This window comes from Copadichromis virginalis, linkage group LG15 (genome assembly GCF_057382275.1).
Source record: "Copadichromis virginalis isolate Kocher_CV1m ecotype Utaka linkage group LG15, C_Virginalis_male_GT1.1, whole genome shotgun sequence".
NCBI lineage: Eukaryota > Metazoa > Chordata > Actinopteri > Cichliformes > Cichlidae > Copadichromis > Copadichromis virginalis.
Genome location: NC_140632.1, coordinates 38,041,029 through 38,066,256, shown reverse-complemented (window position 1 = coordinate 38,066,256; position 25,228 = coordinate 38,041,029). Strand labels below are relative to the sequence as shown.

The 25,228-nt window shown below is 40.7% G+C and overlaps 1 protein-coding gene across 2 annotated transcripts in view; it reads right to left on the bottom strand.

Moving 5' to 3' along the window:
- LOC146692958 (arf-GAP with coiled-coil, ANK repeat and PH domain-containing protein 2-like) overlaps window positions 1-25,228 on the bottom strand; it is a 49,661-nt gene that overhangs the window by 11,926 nt on the left and 12,507 nt on the right. For both annotated transcript variants that reach the window (XM_085433249.1, XM_085433248.1), the window contains exons 2-14: window positions 22,498-22,555; window positions 19,100-19,219; window positions 18,367-18,420; window positions 16,616-16,674; window positions 15,379-15,562; window positions 12,946-12,990; window positions 11,896-11,991; window positions 8,408-8,482; window positions 2,517-2,629; window positions 1,990-2,041; window positions 925-1,025; window positions 659-764; window positions 204-412 (exon numbers count right to left, since the gene is read on the bottom strand). In XM_085433249.1, coding sequence (XP_085289375.1) covers window positions 204-412; window positions 659-764; window positions 925-1,025; window positions 1,990-2,041; window positions 2,517-2,629; window positions 8,408-8,482; window positions 11,896-11,991; window positions 12,946-12,990; window positions 15,379-15,562; window positions 16,616-16,674; window positions 18,367-18,420; window positions 19,100-19,219; window positions 22,498-22,555 — 1,272 coding nt within the window. The remainder of the gene's footprint in view (window positions 1-203; window positions 413-658; window positions 765-924; window positions 1,026-1,989; window positions 2,042-2,516; window positions 2,630-8,407; window positions 8,483-11,895; window positions 11,992-12,945; window positions 12,991-15,378; window positions 15,563-16,615; window positions 16,675-18,366; window positions 18,421-19,099; window positions 19,220-22,497; window positions 22,556-25,228) is intronic.

Sequence of the window (25,228 nt, the reverse complement as noted above, 5' to 3'; positions counted from 1 at the left end):
ATAAAATGTTCCAGAAATGTCCAGGTTTTCTTCTTTTTTAACTTCTTTAAATTTTCTAAGCAATTAAAAGTTGGTTACTTAAGAATTTGATATTTTCCTTTAATCCTTTGTTATGTTTTGCTTCATCTTTATGTAAGAAGTTGCTCACAGCAATAATCAAAGAGCTGTTATAAGGATTTGCTTATGAAAATATAGCATTGTACCTGTGGATGCCAGAGCACTGTATACACAGGGTGATGCCCAGGTTGATGCTGGCCCAGCGGGGCTCCGGCTGCCCACAGTCGCAGCAGCAAACATTGCCTGGGATGGCCAGGACTTTCTGCAGGGCACTCTCTCCTTTCAGTGATCTCTCCTTTGGCTCCCCTCCAGAGTCCAGGCTCCCTGTTGATGTGGACGACTTCCTATCCAGCTTCTGACAGGAAAGAAACGGGGAAGGCGCACAGACAAAAATAAAGGACAAAGCAGACGTATTAAAATGAGTAAATAAAAATTGATCTTCAGGGGAAAAAATGCAAGAAGCAAACAGTCAATGAAAAACTCTGTTATTTGCATAAATCTACACAAATAAGTGTTGCAAAATTAATAGAAATCCTGCCACATTAGTTTTGAGTCAAAAGACTTTGTATCTTGGCTTTCTGGTGTATGTGTGGGTTTTTACCTCACTGTCATCTCCCTTGTCGCGGAAGGCGGTGGCGATGCTGTTCTGGACAGCTTTGATCCAAGCCTGTCGCAGCTTCTCGGAGTCTGCCTGCATCATACAGCTCCTGTGGGGGCAGACAAGCGTCACACAGCTGCTGTCGGCTCAGAGCAGGAGTGTCGGCACCAGAAGGCGGGTAGGCTGGTGCTCCACCTTGCCACCTTTTTAAAAATACTCATGTGCTCATTAAGCTGACAGAGGGCGTAACGTCACTGACTCAAACCTACTTGGTGGGTGACACGACTTCAAAACAGAAGCGACGCTCTATGTCCTCGCAGTGCTTGACTGTGCATAGCCTCAGGTCTTCTACCACCACTGTAGGGTTGTCCTGCAGGCACAGCAGAGGGACTTACATCCAGCAACAGGCGCCCACTTCTTTTACCACAAAGGTTATTGTTCGCAGAACTATATTGTCCAGTTTCCTTAACATTTTTATTAAGTTGGTAGTGACAAGTTCTGTCGCACTAATAATAATTACAGTTGGGGTTATTTTGTTGTAGCATGATGCAAAGCGCAGAGTATGTAACAAAGCCCCAACTGCTCTTGCTCTTTTGACTTTGGTACTATAATCTGGGACAAAACTAAATGTTAGGCCTCTGTGACACAAGCCTCGAGGCCGGTCGGCAAACACCTGGCAACCACAGGCTGCTAAGGACAAATTTGCTGATTGGAGAGTGGTTGCTGGCAGTCACCAGGTGAAAACAGCTGCATGGAGGTATATGGTGCTGCGCTGAAACCTTCCTTGCAATTGCCTTGGTAGCTAGCACACTGACCTGTCTGCACACATGCACCAACTCTTCACTGAGCAGCAGTGAAACTTTGAGACTGTAAGCCTTCAAAATAAAAGTTGTGTCTCACAGCTGCACCCAGCATGTTTACAGAAGCACGACTCTTCCTCGGTTTGCTAAAGCTCAGTGACTAGTTTTTGGTGCAGCACCCTCTTTCTGATCAATTTCATTAGCAACATCCAGCAACCGCTCTCCAACTGGTCATTGAAAAGATTTTTTTCCCTAGCAACCTGTGGTTGCAGACTTGTCTCTAAACCTGTGTGGTTGGAGAGTTTTCATATTCTGACAAGGATAAATGTACATAAAGTAGAGATTCATTTAAAAAAACAACTAAACTTTTCCAGTATATAAGAGGACTTTATTGTGAGCTCTTTCTATCAAACACACAGAAACCAGGCGCACAGCTGTGTCGTCCAGTTAAAAATACACAGAGAGATGTTTGTGCTGGAAGTCAAACGCGTGCATGACTGTCATGGTGGCCGTGCAGAAAGTCACTTGACATACCTTAAATTTCTTCTGGTAAACCAGCTGATTGTTTTGGATGGTGAACCAGCGCCTGAAAGAAGATCACAAGTTTATTAGAAGATAAAGTCACATGCAAGTGATGCTCCTAAAATAAGACGCTTTGATATCTTCTGATGTGGATGAGAGAGAGTAATCCTAAGGCATGTGAACACAACACACACAAAGACAAACTATGGTATTCTGCAAAAGTATATGTTGGTTTGATTCATAACATGTTTATATCCACTTGGGGAAAAAATGGTCAAGAGGAAGCAAAAACTTGAGTCTGTATGTTCTCGATTTCATTTGTGTTGATTTACAGGAATTAAAACACAAAGATGACAAGATGAATGGAAATTCTTCCAAATTATTAACACTTCCTGTGAATCTTAGCTAGCTTTACTCTGCGTCTGTGATTAATAATCATTCTTAAAATGCACTTGAAGCTTTTCCTAGGATATCAAAGTATATAAAACTCTGCAATCAGTCCAAAGGAACCACTTCAAAATAAACTCTATACATTATACCTATTCCATGTCTTGAAGGCATTGCTGGCCCTCTTAAACAGATAACCCTCCATGGCGATGCCGTTGTCTGTATCCACATTGTACTCCAGCTTTGTGTCGTCATTCGAGAAATCCTGAAAAATAATAAGGAAGGAAGAGAGGAAAGCAAACAACTGAATTAAAACAGGAAAAAACACATTAAATCTTCTGATGCTGGTGAGTTCCTCTTGTTTATCTATATCAGGGTTTATCTGTATAAGCTAAGTGAGTGTCACGGCCCCGCTGACCTGACTGACGATTCGCGAACCAGGAAAGACAAACAGCAGCCACAGCGTCTATAATCTATAGCTACCAATGCAATGTAATGTAATGCTTGAGAAAGAAACCTAAGTGAAAAAAAAGTGTGTCGAGATACACCGTATTTGTTAACAATTAACAAAAATCCAGCAACAAGGCAAACCAACATTTGTTATTTAAAATACTGGAGACACGCAGAAGTATACAAAGCAATAAACGTGGTGTTATGAAGCTTTTATTGCATAGCTTCTTACAGCAGTAGTGACGCACTGCTCTTCAACGTGTAACGCAGGAAAAAAAAACAACCTGTCATGCATCCCATCTCTGATTGACTCTCAGTCGTACGTGTTGTCATGTGACTGCCCTCTCAGTCTGGCTTTAACTACCAGAGCAGCTGCCACACTCCTAACACCCTCCCAGCTTTCTCAGCTTCAGGTGACACCGGACACCAGAAGCATGCGCGTGCGTGTGTGTGTGTGTGTGTGTGTGTGTGGACTCATTTTACATCAGGTGTCACCGTCTCCAAAATCAATTACAGCTTGATACATCAAGATCTGTTACTGTGGTGAGCTGGGGACTCATCCTCTCTGTTGTCCTTCTAGAAAGATCCACAGTCTTTTTTGTAACTCAGACTTAACTCATTCAACCTGCATTAGAAAAGCAGTCATCGGCTCTCAAGCTAGTTGAAGCTTAGTTGAAGCTAGTTGAAGTCTTTCTTATCTGTTTTGAAAGTAAGTGTGTGTATATATATATATATATATATATATATATATATATATATATATATATATATATATATATATATATATATATATATATATATATATGTATATATATTTATTTATTTATTTTTTTTTTTTTTTTCTGTACGAGTTGTTAAGCAACTTTAAAATGTTTTTTTTTTTCCCCTTACATACCTAAATCTGGGTTTGGGGTTGTGACAAAACATTACATTACAAAAATACAGCACAAAGCTACAGCACCATGATAATGCTGGAAAGTGTTGACACAGTGGGTCATTTCAGCAGTTATCAAATGTCACCTGACCATCGCAGATGTGTCAGATGCATTTCCAGAGAAACACTTCTTTATAGGAATTATTTAACATTTCAGTTTCCTAATATCATTAGTTAATTAGTCTCATTAAAAAAACAAAAACAAACAACAAAGGGATGAACGTCGGGGTGCCAAACATACACAAGTAAATTTATACTGGAGAAAATAAAAGTAAAGACCATGAAAACTTGTGAGTGTAGTAATCTGTTTTTTTTCTAAAAAAATACCCATTTTTGCTTCCATATTCCAGCTTTAATAAAATAAAAATAATATAATATAACCCTTTAGTTCACACAGGGTACAATCAGGTGTTTTCTGTTATTTTGTTTTGCTTTGTTTTATTATATTTCCTCTTTTCATTGTCTTAAGCCATTCTAAGCATACACAGGTTCACCTCATTTAGTTGTCATGTAATTAAATAAGTAAAATTGCTATAGCCATTAATATCTGTGAAACCATTTACCTGATTTGGAATGTTTAAAGAATATTATGAATATTATAAAATTATGTAAAGCTATCAACAAAATATCTATGCCTGACCTGCAAGATTGTGGTTTCTACAGGGCTTCAAATCTGCTGTCAGAGACTTCATTCTACATTAACTTTTGGTAAACTCCTGAGAGTCCATATTCATAGATTCACAGTATCAGATATTACTCTAAAATATCTGAAGCACCTAGCTCAAGCAGTTTTCTAAATAAGGGAATTTTGGCTCCTCAAAAAATTGCTGCAGGAAAAACATCTAAAATCTGCCGTTATTCCTTCCTCTGAAACATTTATATGATTAAACTAATGACAGCAGGGACCAGAAAATTTAAAAAAAAAAAAAATCCTACTAAATCTGATTCATTCCTCTGGATTTTTTTCAAGGAACATCTGGGATTTTCAGGAGCAAACACTGAATGATCCACGAGTCTCTCATGGTAACTTCCTGAATGTACAACCCCTGTTACAGCCCAGAGATGTAGATGTAACCCATGAAAAATATGTCCTATTCCATGTTGTACCGAAAGGATATGCACACATGCACACACACAAACACACTGGCAAGCACAATTTTCCAGCACGACATACACTGGAATGAGTCGAGTTATTTTTGTGCACAAGGGGAACAAAACGTGTCTGCGTTTAGTTTCTGATTAGGGACACAATGGAAAGTCCAGGCATTAATAAATCCCCGTCTTCCTGAAGGTGGGACAAAATTTAAGTCCCATAACTTTTAACAATTATTCTTTAAACTTCAAACACTAGAAACAGCGGCCCCTAATTTCAGCTTGATGTGTGGTGGCCGTCACCCACACATCAAACAAATGCTACAAATGTTACTATTAAAGAATGACAGAGTTTCAGCTGCTGCTGTCACGTGAAAAACTTTCCAGTTCTTGGTTTCAACTACTGGTTGAGAAACCTGACGTGACCACTTCAGCTTGGGAAAGTATCGTCAAACCCATGACATAAACCTAAAAACAGGTAGTGGCTGAAACAAAGCTCATAGGCGCTTGTTCTTAGTTCCTGATTTTAAATATATTATCTAAGAAGTAAAGAAAAAAAAAGTTATGAAAAACCGCAAAACAAATATGTAGAAAAGAAAAAACCCCGGCATTAAACCAGAAGACTTCAGTGACGCAGACACTGACAATAACGATGACACATCAGAATGAAACGAGCTGCATTAGCAACACTAATGCATGTGCTGCACTTCAGAGTAAGAAAACAGACAGAGATGCAGATAAACACTGTAATGAGGTCCTGCAACGCATGCAGGGGAGGAGATGAAAGGCCGAGAATCGATGCATTGACTCTACGTACAGAGGTCGACCTCCAAGCGCAAAAGTTGCTGTAGTCTGGTAAAAAGTGGAGCTCTGTCACCTCCTAAAACACCACACACAAACACACAGCGAGAGAACGACACACAGAGAGAAGAACATTGCTTTTGCTAATGCTAACACAGAAGAATCGGTCACGGATGTAAGTGTAAGAAGCCACAGACACAAACACATGCTTTACAAGTTCTTATCGGATGCACTCACCAGATACCAAACGTAGTGAAAGCGACTGAAAATCCTCATTTTCCCCAGATTATTGCACACAAATCAATTTGAATGTGTGTTTGCTTACGCGCGTCTCTGTGCAGCATCCCAACAACAGAAGCTACCTGAAGCAGTGTGGCCTGTCTCGTCAACAAACCCTCGCCACCTCCTCTCCTGTGGCTGTGCGTCTATCAAAACCTCCGTCACAGCCTCTGCTGCTCCTCCTTTAAGTGAAGGTCACCAGTGTGTCTGTGTGTGTCTGTGTGTGTGGCTCTTGTGACTGCTGGGTTAGAATAATCAAGTGGACCACGCAGAGGAGTTCGAGCATCAAACATTTATAGTGACTACAGTTTAACACTCAGTGCGCTCAGCTTTTCCCCTCGCTCTTTCATCTCCCTTGGGTGTGTGTAAATAAAGTAGCCAGTCTTTCAGGCAAACTGAATATCTGTAGCATTTGACCCTTTAACATGAACTGCAACCAATAAATAAATAAACGTCTTCTGTAAATGCCGGCTGAGTGTAGGCGTTTCTTGCACAGCTGTTACAACTGCAGTCACTTGTTATTTGCTCACTCTATGAGATAAAACAGACATCTTCAGCCCATCTCAAGCTTTCATGTAGCTACTGAAACATGCACTGAGGTGTCAGTGCTTCGAGTTATGCACACATTAGCAGAAAGGAAGTATCATAAGCACAACCTCAGGACCCCCCTGAGGACTGAAGCCTCCTTCCACACATAATGATGGGAAAGGATTTCAACTGAGATAAAAGGCAGTTACCAGTAGCAACGACTCATTTTCTTTGGCAGACATCAAACACATAATTCAATTCACCAAAAAAAACCTATTTTAACTCCTGAGTAAATGTCTGGTTTTAACAAAGTTGGGGAGCAAAAAGTGAAGCGCGGGTGTGAAAGTCAGAACTACTACTCAACTTCTTAATCCCATAGATCTGACTCCTGCAACAGCAGATCAACAAGCGTCAAGTCAGGCCTATATTTGATTTAAGTACAGTGGCCTATCTTATCAGACTAATGTCATGTTAGGGATATTTAATAAAGAAATACCAGCTCTAGAGGTTCTCTAAAGATATAGTGGCTTTTATCAGTGCGCTTTACTTCATACAAGTGTACTACACTCTGCAAATAACAGAACCTTATTCAGGATGACAAAATCATGTGCATGTTGTCAAAAAAAGCTATTTTCACTAAAACGATGTGAGCTGAAGATTACAAAAACGCACAGTGCAGGAAAAATGAAGAGAAACACTGCTTACCTGCAGTGCAGCCTGGAGGGAGTAGAAGAAGAGAAGAGGAGGAAAAAAAGAGTAGAAGCACAAGAAAAGAAGAGACAGTTGGTTAGGAGTGTCCACGTACAGCCAGACAAGAGAGCAGGGTGGGAGCCAGACCGCATAAAAAGAGCATCTAGATAAATTGAGGGAGGTGAAGTGGGGGATAGGTGCTCAAGGACAGGCGGGAGCTGGCACACGTACCATCAGTGACTGGGTAAAACAGGAAACAAGGATAAATAATGAGACTGAGGGGACAAAAGGAAAGATGGAAAAAAAAGGATGTCAAATGAAAGACGGGGCAGAAGAAGCTTCGCACATGCAGAGACTGAAACGAAGGTCACTGACAGGCAGACAAATGAACAGAAGCCCAGCAAACAACAGCTGGGTAAGGACACAGGCAGTCTGGAGTTAATGATGCTGTGGGATGTTCAATTAAAGTTAAGAGCAAATTTACTGCCACCACATAATGTAATATAACAACCCACATCCTGTCGAGGTTTTTGTCTGCTGTGGGTTTGTACTCTGCTATCGGAAATGCTTTCAAATAACAAGAAAAATACTAGGATTAAAAGATAAAGAGTTTAAAAATAAAAAAAGATCTCATTTGAGAAGCTTATCTTTACTTTTGCCAAATTAACAAATTATAGGAGAAATATGAAAAGCATGACTCTGGACAGAGACGCCGAAACCAAACCTTGTTTGTTTGGAAATGGGTTTCCGTAAGCTATCAATATTGCACGGGTGTGTGGCTTAGATGCTCCACAGGGATCACCTTACACCTGAGGGTGGAGTCCTACCTCCATTCATTCAAATGATAAACATGTTTCTATAAATAAACCAGCATATTAAAGTTGTTTTGGGAAGAATTCACTTTTTTTAAATTGACTCCAACTCCAATTATAAATCCAATCTAACCATTTTACTGACCAAGATTCGCAGCAGGCCTATTAGAGCTGTAAAGGGCAAGAGGTAAGTGTAACCGCTCGATCACAGGGCTCTACCTCAAAGTGTTTTGATACATTTCCCCCAAATGTTCATATTTGTACATAAGTTACCCTGAGAATAAGCCTGGACGCCTTCACTTGTCATTCGTGCTTTTCATTCACATTAGTGCAGCTAATTATGGTGTTCTGTGGATTGAAGGTTATTTTCGTGAGCAAGTGCTGCAAACATTTTTGCACAAAATTGAGGGAACAAAATAAATAAATAAATAACACCAGATTTTGAGTGTGTTCGCACCTTTTGTTGGATGGTGGAGTGCTTCTGCTCCATGTCCCTCTTCTCTTTGGCAGCATCCACCACCAGCTGGTCCAACTGCAAGAGACAGAACAACCAGTAAGCCAAGCACACCGAGCCGACCGGTGACAAGCGTTTCATTCAAAATGACAAAACTAAACACTAATTAAGAAAAATATCTATTTATTTCGAGTTAAGGAATGAATGATCCAGTGCCACCACATCTTTAAACTGCACCTAAAAGGTCGCGTGAGCATGCGTGCGTTGATGATGCTAACGCCACTTTCCACGGGCCAGACCGAGAGAAACATGCTTTTTCTCCTCTAACCAAAATGTACTCCTCTGAGGAGAAATTAGACGGGAGATGATTAATTCTCTTTGTCCCTGTGAGCAACCGACACATGTGGAGAGGAAAACAAAAAATCTTTTGAGCTGTGAAGGAAGAAACATTTTTTTCTTTTTCTTAAAGGCTTCAGTGAAGCTCTGGAGGTCACTGGGTGATGCCGAAAATATGCCAGTTTGCCTTGCAGCACTGAAATTCTGCTCTGTGCGTCTTTATAGTCTGTCGCCGCAACGTGACCTAAATTGGCATCACCAGCCTCAAAAACAAAAGATTCAGTATGTGATTGCAGGGCACCGATTTAAGGGCGAGCGGGGTTCAAAGTTTCATCAAGCAAATTTTGCAGCAATTTTCTGCTTTGTATCAATAAACTAGATGGAAATTCATACATTTGTTTCCTTTCTTAAAGCAGAGTATAATAAACGTGTGGTTTCTTTTACAAAATACACACAAACGTGTTACTATCACACAGTTTCAGAGACGCTTTGAGGGAGCTGCGTGTTTTGTTGTGCTCAGAGAGGAAATGGGTGGATGGCTGAGCAGCAGGCTGATAACACAGATGGGAAATGTTTTCCCTGTTGCCTCTGCAACAACTAGTCCGGTCCGCCTGGAGCTCATGCCATCTATCGAGGCCTGTCTTTATTTTCAAAGATGCTTCTGTGCGTAGCTCTCCTCACATTTTGTGACAGTGACTCATATTGCCTTTAACATCTTATCTTCTCAGGCCGAGACAAACGTTTGTCTCTACTAACATCAGTTCGTCATTTACGGACCACAGCCGTCAGATTAAATCACTCCTGACATGTAGCGGCAATGACAACGTCTGTGATTCATGGAAACGATATGAAACATCTTTCTGAATGAGCATTAAGCTCACGTGTGTTTGATCCTGAGGCTCTGTGTCACGGAAACATGAAGTCAGCAGTACATTTATGTCTAGAAGCAGCATTACGGTTTCAACTAGCGGTGGAAAAGCGGCATGTTTGACACGAATCACTGTGAGCTGTCAACCGAAGCCAACAAAAAGAGAACATCAGCAATATCAATTCAAACTCTAAGTCATGTGATCTTGATTTCACCTCCCTGTGAAGCTACTGTCTACACACCAGCTCACATTTTCAATAAGTATTTAAGTCTTTGGTTTTCATCCTCCTCTGTTGTTCCATTTTTCATTTTTTTAAGTTTCTAAACGTTTCCAGGTAAGCTGCTTTTACTCCAGCTCAGGGTTTATTCATCTTTCTAATAATTTACTCGCACTCTTGATGACTTTCTCATAGTTTAGAAGCATCGCGTCATATTATCAGACCTGTTGGCAGCTCCTCCACACCTCCCTGCACAGCCTCTCCACCTTCTTCAGCTTCATGATGGAGGTATAATGCACCGTCCACGGCCGCTGCTTTCTTTAGCACGGCCTTTGATCTTCCTCTCCTTCTGGTTTGTGCTGCCCCAAATTCAGCACGACAGGCTTGTATTCCACAGCACAGTTAAGCTCTTACTTGTTCATCCACTTGAAAACAAACCCTCTGTCTCTTTCCCCCCTCCCTCTTCAGGGTCTTTTTCAGTTCTGTCCTTTTTTCCCCTTTTCCTCACACAACACTCTCTTCTCTCTCCGTCGGTCTTTCGAGTCCATGCCTTTCTGTGCTTCTTCAGTCACATTTAGCTTCAAGAAGATTACACTCTGCCTCTTATCCTTTCCTAAAATCTGCTTTTCAAAGAGGTCCAGCCTTCCTTCGCTTCTCTCTCTTCTTTTTTTCTGTCAATGAGAATTTTCCAACTTCAGAACACAAGGGTAAGAAACCACACGCTTCTCTCCAACCCAATTAAGAGCTGCTGAATGGGCTCCTCAGATCTGGCTGTCAAAAAAGTCCCCCAAAAAATCCACACTGCATTTCCTTCTTTCACAGTTTGGCTATACGTTCAACAAGCTCCTCTTTTCTCTACTGCTCTGCCTCTTGTAACTGCACTCCTTTCTCCTTGGTCCTGGTCCTGGTCTGCTGCTTCAGCCTCTGAGCAAACAGCCTATATATTCCACAGCCCTGCTTCTTTCACTCAGCTGACTGTCAACCCTCCGAGTCCAACTGTGGGAAAACCCATTCCAGCTCACAACCTTCTTCCTCATTCCCGCTAAATGTAAAAGCTTCACTGTGATTACAATCTTCAAGTAACATTCAGGCTCAGAGGAAGGGCTTTGTTTATGAGAGGATGCACACAGACACACACGAGGGTGGAAACTGAGTTGACGAAAGTACTGCAGTACACACAAACCCACACATATACACGGACGAGATAGAAACACAAACACAGAGGGAGAAGAGTGGCGACCTCAATTTGCAGCTGAACTTATGGTTGGGCAGATGCCAGCATTTTCGCATTGTCATTACCAGAAATACTAGTTTAAAAATACACACACACACAAGTTAAAATGAAAGGTGACAACAAAGCAGATGAGCATGACAACAATGTGAAGAGATGAGTTTCAGAGTAAAGTGTTGCAACATCTCCAGAGGCTTGGTAATGAACTAATCATTTGATTCAGGTGTGTTGATCTAAAACCTGGAAGACACCGGCCCTCGAGGCCTGGAGTTCCCCACACCTGCTCTAATGGAAAAAGAAAGACAAGCAAACCTGTTTCTTTAAGCACCAGTTTCACTTTAGCCAATTAACGCCAATCATAAAAATGTAAATGCAGGACCGCATGCAGAAAAACTGAACAGAAAAAAAATAATGTAAATATTAGTCTTTCCCTCATAATATAAAGCGTTTACTCTTTACAGTGCACTGTTATGTAAACTTGGAAAGCAATTATTCTGCTGCTCTTCTAAAAATAACATCACGAGTTTACGATATCTTCCAATTAATCAACAGGCGTGGCTGAGCGACGAGCACTGCAGTGGATTCGTTTTATGCAGAGCATCAAACTAGAAAGAATAAAACCAAAATAGCAGCGAGCTGTACGTACGAAGGAACAAAAGGGAACAACGGCAGATAGATATATTTATGTACAAATATGAGCGCCTTTTTAACTGTGGCTGTGTGTTTGGATCCATCAGTGTCTGAAAGTCCTGGAAGATTTTTATATTTGGATACAGGTAACGTAGGAACACACCAACCCTAATTATGGGTGCATGTGTGTGCAGAGTGTAGCCTGTACCTGCCCTCCCAGCTGTTTCATAAGAGGCTGCAGTTCACTGAAGAGGTCATAACCTTGGTGGAAAAACGTCAGATGGGCGTACATGAAGGACAGCATCTATAAAAAAACAACAACAACGTGTTTATTAAAACACTTAAGAGGAAGAAGGGTCTTTCCATCTCCATTCATCAAATTTAAACAGAAAAAAACCCCAAGTGACCATCACAGGTTTGTCTTTCTACTGGAAAAAGCTCATTCTTAATAGGAAGCATGCAAAATTTCCCTACTGTAAAAGGTCCCTTAAAATCCTTTGTCTAAAAACACCCGTGTCACATCCTACAGCTTTCCAGCATCATTTTTTAACTCTCCCTTGAACACCAAGTAGGAGTAATCATGGTTTCTCTTTTCTGAACTGAGCAGTTTCTGTTTCAAGCCTGCTTCAAAACACAACGACTGGCTGTGATTTCTCTCTACAGCTTACCAGGGCTACCCTTGGAAAAACCCGGACTCTATACTAATAGTCATCAAACACCAGCTTTATTGATATATCTCGAGGTGTTAAATCTCATCGTTAAGAGTGCAGGAGAGGTCCTCAAATAATGGAGGGAAAGAGCTAAAGGAGGCATTTTAAATTTTCATTATCTAGAAAACTATCTGAGCTCAGTCCTTCGAAATCATTTAGGCCGAATATCTCATCTTATGGCTCTAAGAACTAAGGACTATAATGAGTTAACACAGGAATATTTGGATGTATTTGTCTGATCTCTGACAGCAGATTAGGAGGCCTGAAAAAACCAAAAGTGTACAGTCAGGGGACTGAGAGTTTATTTAATGATAATGAAGCTTACACATGAAAACACATTTTCATCTGTCTTGCTCCTTTCACTCAGAGCAGGTTTCTGTTAATATTACATGTAACATTTGGGATTTTGATGAGTCATTTTCCCAACATGAATCTTCCTATTTGAATTTTTCCAGGCAAATCTGGTCATGTGGGAGGCAGTTGATGAACTGAGAGTGAACGACCCAGAACAGAAAGCTCATTTCATTTGAGAGAACGAGTAAACTTACTGATTTTAGGATCTCCGACCTTCTCTTGGACTGTAGCACGTTTATCTGAAAGTTCATAAAAACCAAAACAGTGAGAAGTAGGGATTATTATGAGAAAATATCTGGGACAATGCGGTATCTGACAGAAAAATGCAGAGAGAGAGTAAAAAGTGGAGTGGAGATGGGGGGGAAAGACTTAAAGAGCGTGAGACAGAACAGAAAATGAGACGAGCTGGTGGAGATGAAACAAAAAGAAGTGCCTGAGAAAAATCAAAGAAAGCTGACAGGCGTGAAATGACTACTACTGAGGCTGGATAAAATCGCACCATCTCCCTCAGCATTAATAGGCAGCGTTTCATTATGCCAGCACCAGAGGGAGCCCTCTGCCTCGTGTTTAGGGATGTGGGTTGAAGCCTGTCTCACTTTTCATCTTTGCCTCATCGCCTCCTGTCTCTCCGTCTCCTTCTGTGTGTGAATGTTTGTGAAGAAGGCTCTGCCATTCGTCCAGACTAATTACCGCCGTCCTCCTCTGGCCTTGGATTTTCTCATAGCTTAATGCTGCAGAGCAGGGATGTGTTGTGGTGGAAGGCCAGCTTCAGAAGTAATCCCACACTTCGCTTCATACTTCTGAATTAACCTAAGTCCAGCGGCCCCTTTTTGTTTGTGTAGTGAAAACAGGCTCACCATGCTTCAATACCCCGGAGAATAAAAGTAAAGGAAATGTCTTTTATGGTCAGCAGTAATTTCATGGCTGCAGGTTTTAAGGCAATTTTCTCAAGCGACTCTAACCACACTTGTGTTTATACACAGATGTTAACTCCCATCCTGGGGAGGAAGCTTATTTTTTTCCATCCCCAAACCACAACAGTTGACGCATCGCGACTTTTACAAGCCCCCCTCCTTCTCGATTACAGTCAATTAGTAGCTTTGACCAAAGCAGCACCTCTAAACGATGGTTATTTAACTCTCAGTGTGCAATATAGTGTCAACACTACAGCCGCAAGCAAACTATCAGAGCAGTTATTTGGAAATTGGTTTGTAAAGCTGCAGCAATTGCAAACTTGTGGGAATGTAACATTTCAATTTGTCACGTTTGGTTTGTCAAGTTTTTACGCACAAACAACTTTCACTTATCTCTAATAGTGGTGAAAACAATAGAAGTGGTAACATACGGGGGTGGGTTACTGAGCGAGATGCTTTTCCATTTTTCCAGACTAGCAGCACACTTCACCATCAGTGAGCCAGGAAATCCCTGAAGTTTAATATTTTATGCTGCAGCTCTACGTGGCACAGCATAGTAAAAGAGACATGCTTCACTCTTAAAACGCCGTGAATGCGAGTCTGGCTTACAACCTCACTCATATATTTTCCTCTCCCGCTACCATCTTGCATGTCACTATAAACTGCGTACTGTATAATCAAGCACAAATGCCACAAAGATGAAAAAAATAAACTAAAAAGCACAAAAAATAAAATAAAGTTAAAGTCTGTCTCAAATGTTTCCTGCAAGCACCGCTGCAGAAGTTAGTTTTTAAAGTGCTGACAGCACTGTCCAAATGTGAAACTTTAATGGAGACCCATTTAAAAATCAGCTGAGCTAGCTGCTAGCTTATAGATTTCCTATAAGCACACTAAAAAGCGAGATAAAAACCAGACTCGTTTCTCACAGCCAGGACTCTTTTTTTTATGAGATGGTGATTATAGAGTGGGCCACTGGAGCAGACTGCCAAACCTATATTAAAACCTCCAGTTTGGTTTCAATTCACCATCTCATTTGCTCAAGGAGTGAAGGGTGCCCATACAGCATTGTCTGTTCTTTTGGGAGGGAGATTCAATAACAGGGCCGCCAGCTGCCTTATCAGAAACCACAAAGCATTCATCAGCACTGCTGTGGCTGAGAGCAGAGCTGATGCATTCAATGGCACAAAAGCACTGAGTAAGGTTACAGCAGAAAATATCTAAGTGGCTTTGACAGAGAAAATGAGAAAGAAAACGAGCAAAAGGAGACGAACAACATTAATTCAAAAACTGATTTTGGAAACTGAAGAAACTTTTCCGACTAACCAGGTTATTAAACCTCTTTCTGAGTACTTTTTTTTGTTCACTTTGGATAAAACAGAATCAAACGCAGCATTCCTGTGCAAAAATAGCATTTTTTAATTAAATGCTGAATAATAAGTTCTCATCCAAATTCTGAACATGACAGCGTGCACCTCAGCTTTTTTGAGATCCATACTTAAAAGCTGAATGTCAGCAATCTGTTGCTATATATAAATATAGTCTGACTGAAAACTGCCTCAGTTTCAAGTCAAAATCTCCCTGAAATAGCACCGCATTTCTTTTTTTAGATCATCCTACGTGTAAGCATAAAACCCTGTTACTGCTATTTAAAATGCACAGTAGGCCACATGTCAGTGCATCCCTTGCTGTCATTCAACATCCAGCGGGCTGTACCTGTAAGACGTAGTCGAGAACAATGTGCCGGAAGCACTTGCGCGTGGCAGTGAGGATGTTGGTGGCCTCCTCCACCTCGTGCTGCTTGTTACGGGGAGCTTGGGCATTCTTGATCAGCGCCGTCTCCTTTTCCTCGCTCACTTTGTCAAATTGCTTCTTGGCTTCTTTGAACTTACGCAGGTCACTTCAAAGGAAGAGAGGTTTATTAGTATAAACATGACAGCAGATCCTGGGTTTTTGTGCGTCTCTCAGGGTACTCCGGCTTCCTCCCACAGTCCAAAGTGATGCAAAGCTTTGGGTAAACTGGTGAATCTAAAGTGACCATAGAAGTGAATGTGAGGTTATAGCCTGCACGGACGGACAATAACTTATAGCCTTATGACAAAGCCACTTTCAATTGTGTCCAATTAATCTTATAAAAAGGATGTGGGCTTTTCAGCAGTTTGAGCAATCATATATGATCGTTTATACTAATCGTGATGCGTTTTACAACAACCACAAACTTTGGTGGCCGAGTAGGGCTGAACTGTACGAGCATAAAGCCAAAGGAGCTCAACATTTAGTGTCAGAACTCAAGAGACACGACAGCTAATGTCACATTTTAGACTATAAACATGTGAAAGACGAAAGCTTGCACTGAAAGACTGAATTCTTACCCTAATTTAGGACAAACTTTAATGAGTTTCCACGAAGAGTGGGACTTCAATAATCTAAGACATTAAAGTTTAAAGGGAAAGGTCCATAGTTACAGGAATCTCTGAATATGAATGAGCACGAGAATGGTCAGGCAACAGGAACATGTCAATTTAAAACAAAGGCAAACTCCTTGACCTGCTTCTTGTTAACCACATGCCCCACACTTATCATTTGCAGCCATTTTCCTGAGTGAGATTAAGTCACATTTGAGCACCACAAGATACTGAGTAAAGTATAAGTGCTGCTGATGTGGGTGTTTAGTCCTGATGTGCCAGAGGCAAAAACTGCTAATCCTTATAATGAAATAAACCAGAGAAGCAACTCCTTCCTGTAATTATACAAGCTGCCCAAATCTCTGAGCTAAATTAGGAGAACTGAGGAGGATGTTATGAAGCCTACATAGAAATAAAAATATTCTCTTATGCAATTTAATGACAATGCTGTCCGCATCATCCTGTAGTGTATTTACTCCTGAATATTTTGTGTTTGAAGCTGTGAAAGGTAAGTTAACCAGTTTTTACTGTGGTTAATTAATACTCACTCTTTGACAAAGGTTTGAAGCTGCGTCTTGATTGATCTCTGGGCCTGATCGAATAATATCTGTGAAACAAAAACAGACAGAAAGACTGAGTGACTGCTCCTTCCCATTTGAAGAAAAGGTTTCTCTCTAAACATGTCGAGGAACTTAAGAAACAAAAACCTGACAATTTTATTCTCTTTCTAAGCCCCCGTGTGATTTCTAAGTTAGTTGTCAGCATCTGCTTAGGAGGACGTTTGTTAACATCACAGGGTGCAATTAAGCAGCTAAATTTACTCAAACGCGCTGACTTTGTAAACTCCCCTCATAAAGACACAAACACGAGAAATGACGTGATTCGTTTATTCTCGCTCATGAGTCATACCCTCATTAACCTGCATCCTTCCTTAAAAATGAGCTGAACCAAGCAAAAGGAAAAAAAAGCCAGACGAATGCATTAAATAAGGCTTCGGCGCATATCTGTAGTCAAAAACAGACAATATGAGCAGTGTGGTGCGGAGAGGCCTTCACTGACAAACAGATTGAGCACTGTGAGGAGATCACGTGCTGAAAGATCGCTGAGCAGCAAAATCCTATCTGACAATCAGCTGATGTGACCGCAGTCTCCACCAATGAGTAACAGTCTCAGGCTGTTAGGGAACAAGGCAGCTAAGTTAATATCTCTACTAACTAGTACTAAATATCCTGGAATTGCAGTCTGACCTAAACATAGAACTAAAACTGTGCAGAAGCCAGTTTAACCAAACCTGAAAGGCAACAAACATCTCACTGAGGTGACAACATCTACATTATGTTGCCTCACCTAAAATTTAAAGCCTTTAGAAACTACAGTATGTAACCATGTTACTTCTATTCAACTGTAAATTTTGTATTTCAACTAGCAGTAACGATCACAGTGCAACGCTAACGCCTGGAGGCTCAATCAGGACATGTTAGGCAGAGGTAGTGGAGATAATTCCTGACAAGGGGACTCTCTAAATTCACTGTAGAGAAAGAGGCTCTAGCTCAAGTCCTAATGAGAAGCCCAACAGAGGAAAGTTTCAAGCACCACCTTAATGCCGACCAGAGACTGACAAGTAGGGAGTTTAAGAAGGAAAGGAATAATCACATAATTAGATCTCTCCTACTGGGCTCCTTGAAGAGTGGGGAAAAGGCATCATGTTGGTTTATTTTAAATGATCTAGCATGCAACACATCTGTTATGGTCAACATTATACTAAAGCTCTTCACCTGTCTGCGGGATGAACTAAACACACAAACACTTTACACCAGTTATGGATGATTTATTCCAACAGATGGATTTCAACCCACACCCACAACCAGATCTGCTTATGACATCATGGACCGTTTTACTCCAGGAATTATTTTTATTTTGTAACAAAAGACAAGAAATCCCAAAGCGTTTGTGACTAATGATGGCTGACAATGAATAAAAAAGGAATTTATTGCAGCTGACCCAAGGAGCTTTTTTTAAAACCACTGTTTACAATAGGCATTGTTTCCTGTGTGTTTTTAGCAACACCCTGCTTCACATATTTTACAGCAATATGAAATCTTCCCCCAGGAAGATGCTTATTATAGCCACTTTCTTCACATTCAGCCACCATAGTTCAGTTCTGTGCTAAGCTTTTAAAACATGTTCACTGGACATTTTCTGCTTCTCTTTCTCAGCACAAGGATTTTTTTTTTTAAACGATCTGGATTTTATAGTCACTTGGGGGGAAAAAACATGCATCCGGTTTTGGTCAGCGTACCGTGTGATAGTTGATCATCTCCTGCAGACTCTCGGCAAACTTTGTGAGACTGGACTGTGAAGAGAAGGAAGAGGACAGCCATGAAGGCAGGCAAAGAGACAAAGCAAGAATAAAACACAAAACAGCACAAGGTCAAATATAATTAAAACCAGTGGTTCAAAATGCCTGCTAAGCCACAGCTGCAGGGACAAATGCTCCTCAGGTATGAGAGAAAGGAAACCCTGGTGTTTTTGAAGCAACAATAGCACTTTGGGAAAGAATTCTTTTGGCTAAGTTACACTTTTCAGATACACGCAGTGGCTCAGCTTCAAACCTAAAGGGAGAGGCGGTGAACAAAATACACAAAGGCAGCCAGGAAGTGCTTGCCTCGGCATGCAAAATTTATAAGAGAGAACAAAACAAAACATCTGACCTCTGCGAGACCCAGCGGACAGTGCGAGGTTCTGCTAGCCCTCAGTTTTCAAACTTGGATAAATCTCACCATGGATGCAGAGTGAAACCCATTTAGAGTGATCAAACAAAGAGCTAAAGGCTTCTTCACATCTGGGGACTCTCATGAAGTCAGTAATGCTTTTACACCATCTGTGATGTTTATTTTACTGAGATGTAGAGTTTTCAAAGTTTTACTGGATATTACAGGAGGACTGTCACAACACAAGCTGGAGAAGAAGCAAAAAAATACTTCAAAGCATTTTGTGCAGATAAGATGGAGCAAAATTATATTTTTGTTTACCTCAATGACCTCATCTTTGGTGGACTGCTGTGCAAGCTCCCGGATCCCATTAACAAACTGTTTGTTAGCTGCGTTGTAGGCTTTTCCAGCATCAATCATCCCGATACACAATTTCACCAACTAGAAAGGAAAGAGGCAGACGTCAGTGTTCGAGGGGGTAACGGAGAAATGAAGAAATGCATTAACAATAGAAACACTTCAGTGAACATAAACTAGAAACAGTGCTAGAGATTTCTTCAGGGCATTGTCTCTTATTAATAACAGTGGAGTTCTGCTGCTGAAAATAGATTTGGGATTTTTTGTGGAAACTGGAAACGCAGAGAAAAGGACTAAAATATAAGATACTCAGTGCTTACTCAGTTTATTGGTAATTAACAACAGCCACTTCTTTCCCTTCTGACTCATTGAGGGCAAAGATAATTCCAGGTTATGTAAACTCCCAACAAATTCTGGCCACTCTCCATCTACTCCCACACAGCTGATGACACAGAGGCTGAATGTGCATCTACAGCCAAAGCAGCTAAATGACACGCTAAGAAAATGCCAATTTTAAGCAGCTTCCTTCAACAATTACTAAATGTTAATGAACACCTAAAAGCTGATCAAACGCAGACTGACCCTGCTTCACGACTAATTATGAGTGAAGTTTGAGTCGGAAAGAGAATAAGCAATGCTGTCACTCAAAATGAAGCATTTCGCTTAATATTTAACCTCCTAAGACCCGAACTCTTTCACAGCAGCATTTTTAATTTCTCTTTGATATTTGGGCTGATTGGGACACGATGAATGTAAAAACAAAGAATTACCAGATTTTTTTTTTACCTGATTTTTGTTTCTAAGAAAAATGAGAGCCACAAATGAGGATATTCGTTTAAAATTTTGATAGAACAGTAGCAGTATAATGTCCTCGTAAGTGGATATCAGGCTCTTGTAGAGCAAAATTGAGTATTTTGGCCTAAATAACCCAAAATGTGACGTCCACATATGTGGACGCCAGGTCCTAGGAGGTTAAAAAATGCTCTTTTCCCCCAATCATATAACCGTCTCAGCAGTGAGGATACAAAAGAAAAAGACAGGCTCAAAGTGGAAAAAAGTGAAAGTGCTACAAAACATTAGAAGCACAAGACAAGTGGGTCAACACCTTACTCTCACACACATTTACACACATTTCCAGCATGCACACGTGTCATTTCCTTTCCATTTGAACAAAATACTTATCTTTAAATATGATTACACTACAGCTGCCTCAGCCCTGCTGCATGTTGTTAGGGTGTTTTCACACTTGTGGTGTTTAGTCTGTTTAAATCCATTGTGCAGATGTTCATTTGCGCAGATGTAAACGAGGTAACCGCACACCGAGACCCTTTGGAGGAGGTGGTCTCACTCTGGTTTAAAAAACACCCATAGATCTAGAGATGTATTCGCTTTCTGTTGTTGCTCTGTAAATAATTTCTTGTAGCACTTCAGGAATGCTTCAGGTAGACATGCTTTTTCATTGTTCTCTTGGTTCATTTCCAGAACATAAAAAGAGACTTAACACTGATGAGGGAAGCAACAGTTTCACAGAAACAGAACCACAGTGACACCATTCAGAAGACACCAGTATGTGAAAGGTTTCTACTCCATTGTTTGGAAACAGGATGTATGAGAGCAGATGTAATGTGTACACTGTCTCTGTTGATTTACTTCTGATCCAACATGGCTGTGCACGTTATGGTCACACAGGTAAGCAAGCTTGAAGGAAAAGCTGAACTCTGGTATCTGAAGACAACTTCACTTCACCCAAGTCAACACATACACACTCAGACACACACACACACTATCACAGCCATACTCACGCAAACACACCCACTCTCTGGCAGATCCTTCCTCTCCACAGCAAGAGGGGAAGTGAGGCTGAGTCACGGAGGTGGAGTGAGGAGGAGGGTGTAAGAGTAACGCTGTAAGACTAAGTCGAGGAATAAAGAACTGGATTCTTCTACGGTCTCACTCTAAGCAAGAGAACAATTCTGTGGGCTCTGTGGCATCAAGACGGTACAACCGTTGATAAACATGACTCTGTTTGGTTGGATTAATGTCAGTTACACAGGAAAAAACCCAAAAGGCATGAATTGATTGTTGGGGGGGGAAAAGAAATCTGCACGAAAGCTGGGAAAAGTACCAAAGGCACTCTTCAGGACTCAGGACTATAAATAACACTCCCGAAATATCTCTGCACACAGAAAGTTATTGAGCCAATTATTTTTTAATTTTAATAAGTAATCAAGTGTGAAACAATTCTGTAGCTTTAATATGGATTTCATCAAGTGCTTAACAGTCTGTACTAGGGTTGGGCGGCATGTAAAAATTTTATGTTAACGTGTTAACACTGACAGCACATAAATATATATATAAAGTCGCCAATTTGGGATGAAAGAGGTCAATTCAAGGATGTAACCAAAGCAGTGTCCCGCCTGTGCAGACCTATAGTGCGAGCAAACTACTCAAACACAGCTAACTTGCATGAGCATGCACGTGGCCACCATCCGGCTGAGTATGCTAGGCTATCACCAGCTTCTGCAGCTCCATCAACAAGCATTTGATGGAGCTTTTTTTTTTTTTTCCCTTTCTGTTGACTGGTTCTATTAGCTCCATCTTTATTAGCAAACTTACTCATAGACGAATAATTAAATTGCCCCTTGTAAAAATGATGGCCGATGGGCTCAGCCTATCATTGATAGTCGATATATTCGTCCAGTCGTCCAACCCAAGTCTGTACCACTAAATACGATTGTAAATACCATCCTACGCATGAGTATTTCCTATTAAAAATAAGCAAAACAATAAAAAGCTTTGATAAAAGAATAAATATGCTGAATGGTGAGTAAATGCTGAGCCAGGCAGTAGAGTGGGTCGTCTACCAATCAACAGGCGATGCATGCATCAGTGTGAGTGTGTGAATAACCCTGATTTTGTTTGTATACTACTTTGCATTACTTCATCCAGACCTATTACAAAAACTGGAAACTCTTCTTAAAACATTAACCTCGTCTTTTATCATGAATTCATTTGGCCCCTCCATGAAATCCATTTTTCAAATCCCTAATAATAGGCACACATCCCTTTTCGTGATTTTACAAACGTATGATTTTGATCAACAAAATGCCACAGTTACAATAAAAGACTTGGCATATAGATAGATATTTAATCTGGTCCAAGTAAACCATCACATTGCTGGAAGGGTAACGAGTGCGTTTACTCGTCTGCTTTCATTCAGTCTTGCTCGAAATGCCAAGGAATACAGCGAGGACAAGTCCGAGGACAAACCTGACCTGTTACAGGATGGCTTATGTTGCTGCTGGCTCACACGGTGGAGAAAACGAACAATTAAACAATGTTTTTTCATGGGCGGTACTCACTTTGTCAAGCTTGGATTCCAACTCGCACACATCCCCCTCCACTTCCTCTATGGTGGCTCTGTGAGGACAGAAAATGCAAAGGTTTGAAGTGAAGCGCAACCATGACTCAATACTTCATTGACATTCGGATGCATGAACTGTGAAACAGAGAAAGAAGGTGTACTCAGAGGCATTCTGCTGGAAAGCATGCATACCCTTCATCTTCATCCCATTATCACAGTTCTCCTTATAACCCTCCTGTGTCTACAGAGCAGTTAGGTTAATCTCTGTTCCGCATTATGGCACTTATGTTGATCATAAGTAAAAAGGAAGCAATATACTGCATGCCAATATAAGCAACATAATTTATAGCCACACAGCTTCATCTTTGTCACGTATGCAACTGAAACTGGGTCAAATATTTGTCTTTTATTCAACATCTTGATCATTTTCAGACAGAGAAGAAGAACTTAATTTAATTATAGCAGTTCGGTTCCCCCAACATTCCCGTATTCCACAATTATAGTTTCTGAAAGCGGCAGCTGCAGTAAATGACAATATCCTCCCGTTCGAGCACGTGAGACACACAGACAGACGTCTAGAAGCAGACAAACTGAGAGCTGCCATTTTGGGCCTGAAGTCAGGTCTGGCGTCCTGCCCTCTAAAATGTGACAGAGACACAGCTCGCCTCTCCACAAGATCGACAGCCTACGAGCTTCAGGATACCACAACAGAGGGAGAAGAATAACAAATACATCATCCCAGCAAAGGATCTGTGGATTAATCTCCCCTTGATGTTAATTATCGCATTACTAAGGCTTTTTTAATGCAGGATAGACAAAGAGTATTTTTTCTAAAACTGCATTTATTTATGCTTAATCTGGAGTAAAGAAATAATAAGAAATAACATGGCAAATGCCAACACTTGATAATGATATATGGATTTATTAGACACAGATGTATCTGCAGAAAAGCAACAAGGTCTTTAAGGTGCATCTAAAACATACAACACAACAGCGCCTTTAGCATTAAAACACCAATTTAAGGAGTGCACTGCAACGATATAAGCCCACATATCCTAGAAAAACACATTTAAAATAGGAGAAAAGCTCTGAAATGATGGTGCTAGTGGTGGCACATTATGAAAACTTAATGAATGCGCTGCTGTTAAGTCATGTATCATTAGTTATGCAGTGCAGCTCAGATGTGGCCTTTAGATAATGCATGCTTCACATTTATAACCATTTAGCAGCAGTAATCAACACTGAGGCAAGTTTATTCTTAAGACAATAGCAGCATTAAAACTGTTTACATCTACTAATACAACAGTATCTGTTTCTTATCACGGCGATTCTCTCCATTTCAGGCCTATCAGCCAATCGCCCTTAGCATAAACTCACTGAAGATAAGAACAACAGTTTTACATTTCAAATACAATTTATTCTACTGCAGGAAAAAAATGTGTCCAACATCATGCAGTGCAGTGCATGAGTGCCATGTGTCAGTGTAAAGCAGAGGGATTAAGAACGTCACCCTGCAGTAGCAGCGGACGGCTTTCTCCAAACCCCCTGTAGCTGTTTGTTCTCCCATATGGCATCAAACTAAGTCGTGGACATCTGGTCAGTGCCGGGGATCCCTCAACAGGAGAGGCTTGGATGTATGCGCATACTGAACAGCAGATACTGTGAAGTGCAACTGTATGACTTAATTTTATTGTTATTTACATGTCCTCGTCTTTCTTCTGTATGTGAAAGGGATTTTGTTGTTGTTTTTTAATGCAGGATGCACAGATGCAGCAGTCACAATCGTTAAAACTATAAACTAGAATTAGCTTGAGTTGCTGGCTATGCTACAAGGCGCATAGGATAAACCTGGTGGTAAGGCTAATCTGAATATCATGCATGAACAGCAAATCCATCACTCAGTAAGTTCAACTGTGGGAATGCCAAAATCAAACTGCTGAGCTTTCAGAAACTGATATATGCCTTATTCAGCTAAATGCTTGAAGAACCTGCCACATAGAGAAGTCCTTTGCTTTGCAACATGTACTTTATTGCACAAGTAATCTCATGTACTTTGATTAATACATGTTAACATAAAATTACATTAGCTGAATAGATCTTTTTTTGTCTTCTGTGCTTCATAATAAGTATAGGAGGAAGACAGCAAAGTGCTTCTTTTTATGAGTCTTAAATAGCAGTCCAAGTAAAGTCTGTGAACTGAGGTCTTAAGTAGTCCAACAGGGCAGAAACAGGGTCAAAGGCAATAGATGACTGTGCCTCTCTCACACAGATATTAACCGTGGTCAAAAGAACATGCTACAAGCCCCGTTTGTCTTTCTCTGCTGCCACGGGCAAAGGACATTTCTCCAGTGATTCACACAGAATCACCACTGCTCTGCCGACCGTGTCGAGCGTCCGACTTCAGGAGGATTTGACTTTTGCTTGGTGATGTAGTTAGTACAAACGTAAGGAGTACAAACATTTGCCAACACTAAAAACAGAGGGAAGGAAGAGTTAGTTAAAACATGTTTAAGGAAAGCTTTAGTTGTACACTTTACAAAAAAGTGAATTGAATTATTACAATAAAATTACCCAATAACAGACTGTGTTTGTCAGTCAGTCAAATTACTATCTGATTATGTGTTATCTAACATCTTGTCAGGCCAGTTCTTGCTTGATAAAAGTCACTTGATTTCTCTGCCCAGGGGCAAACAACAACATTTAGTATCCAGGTCACAAGTATGAACTAT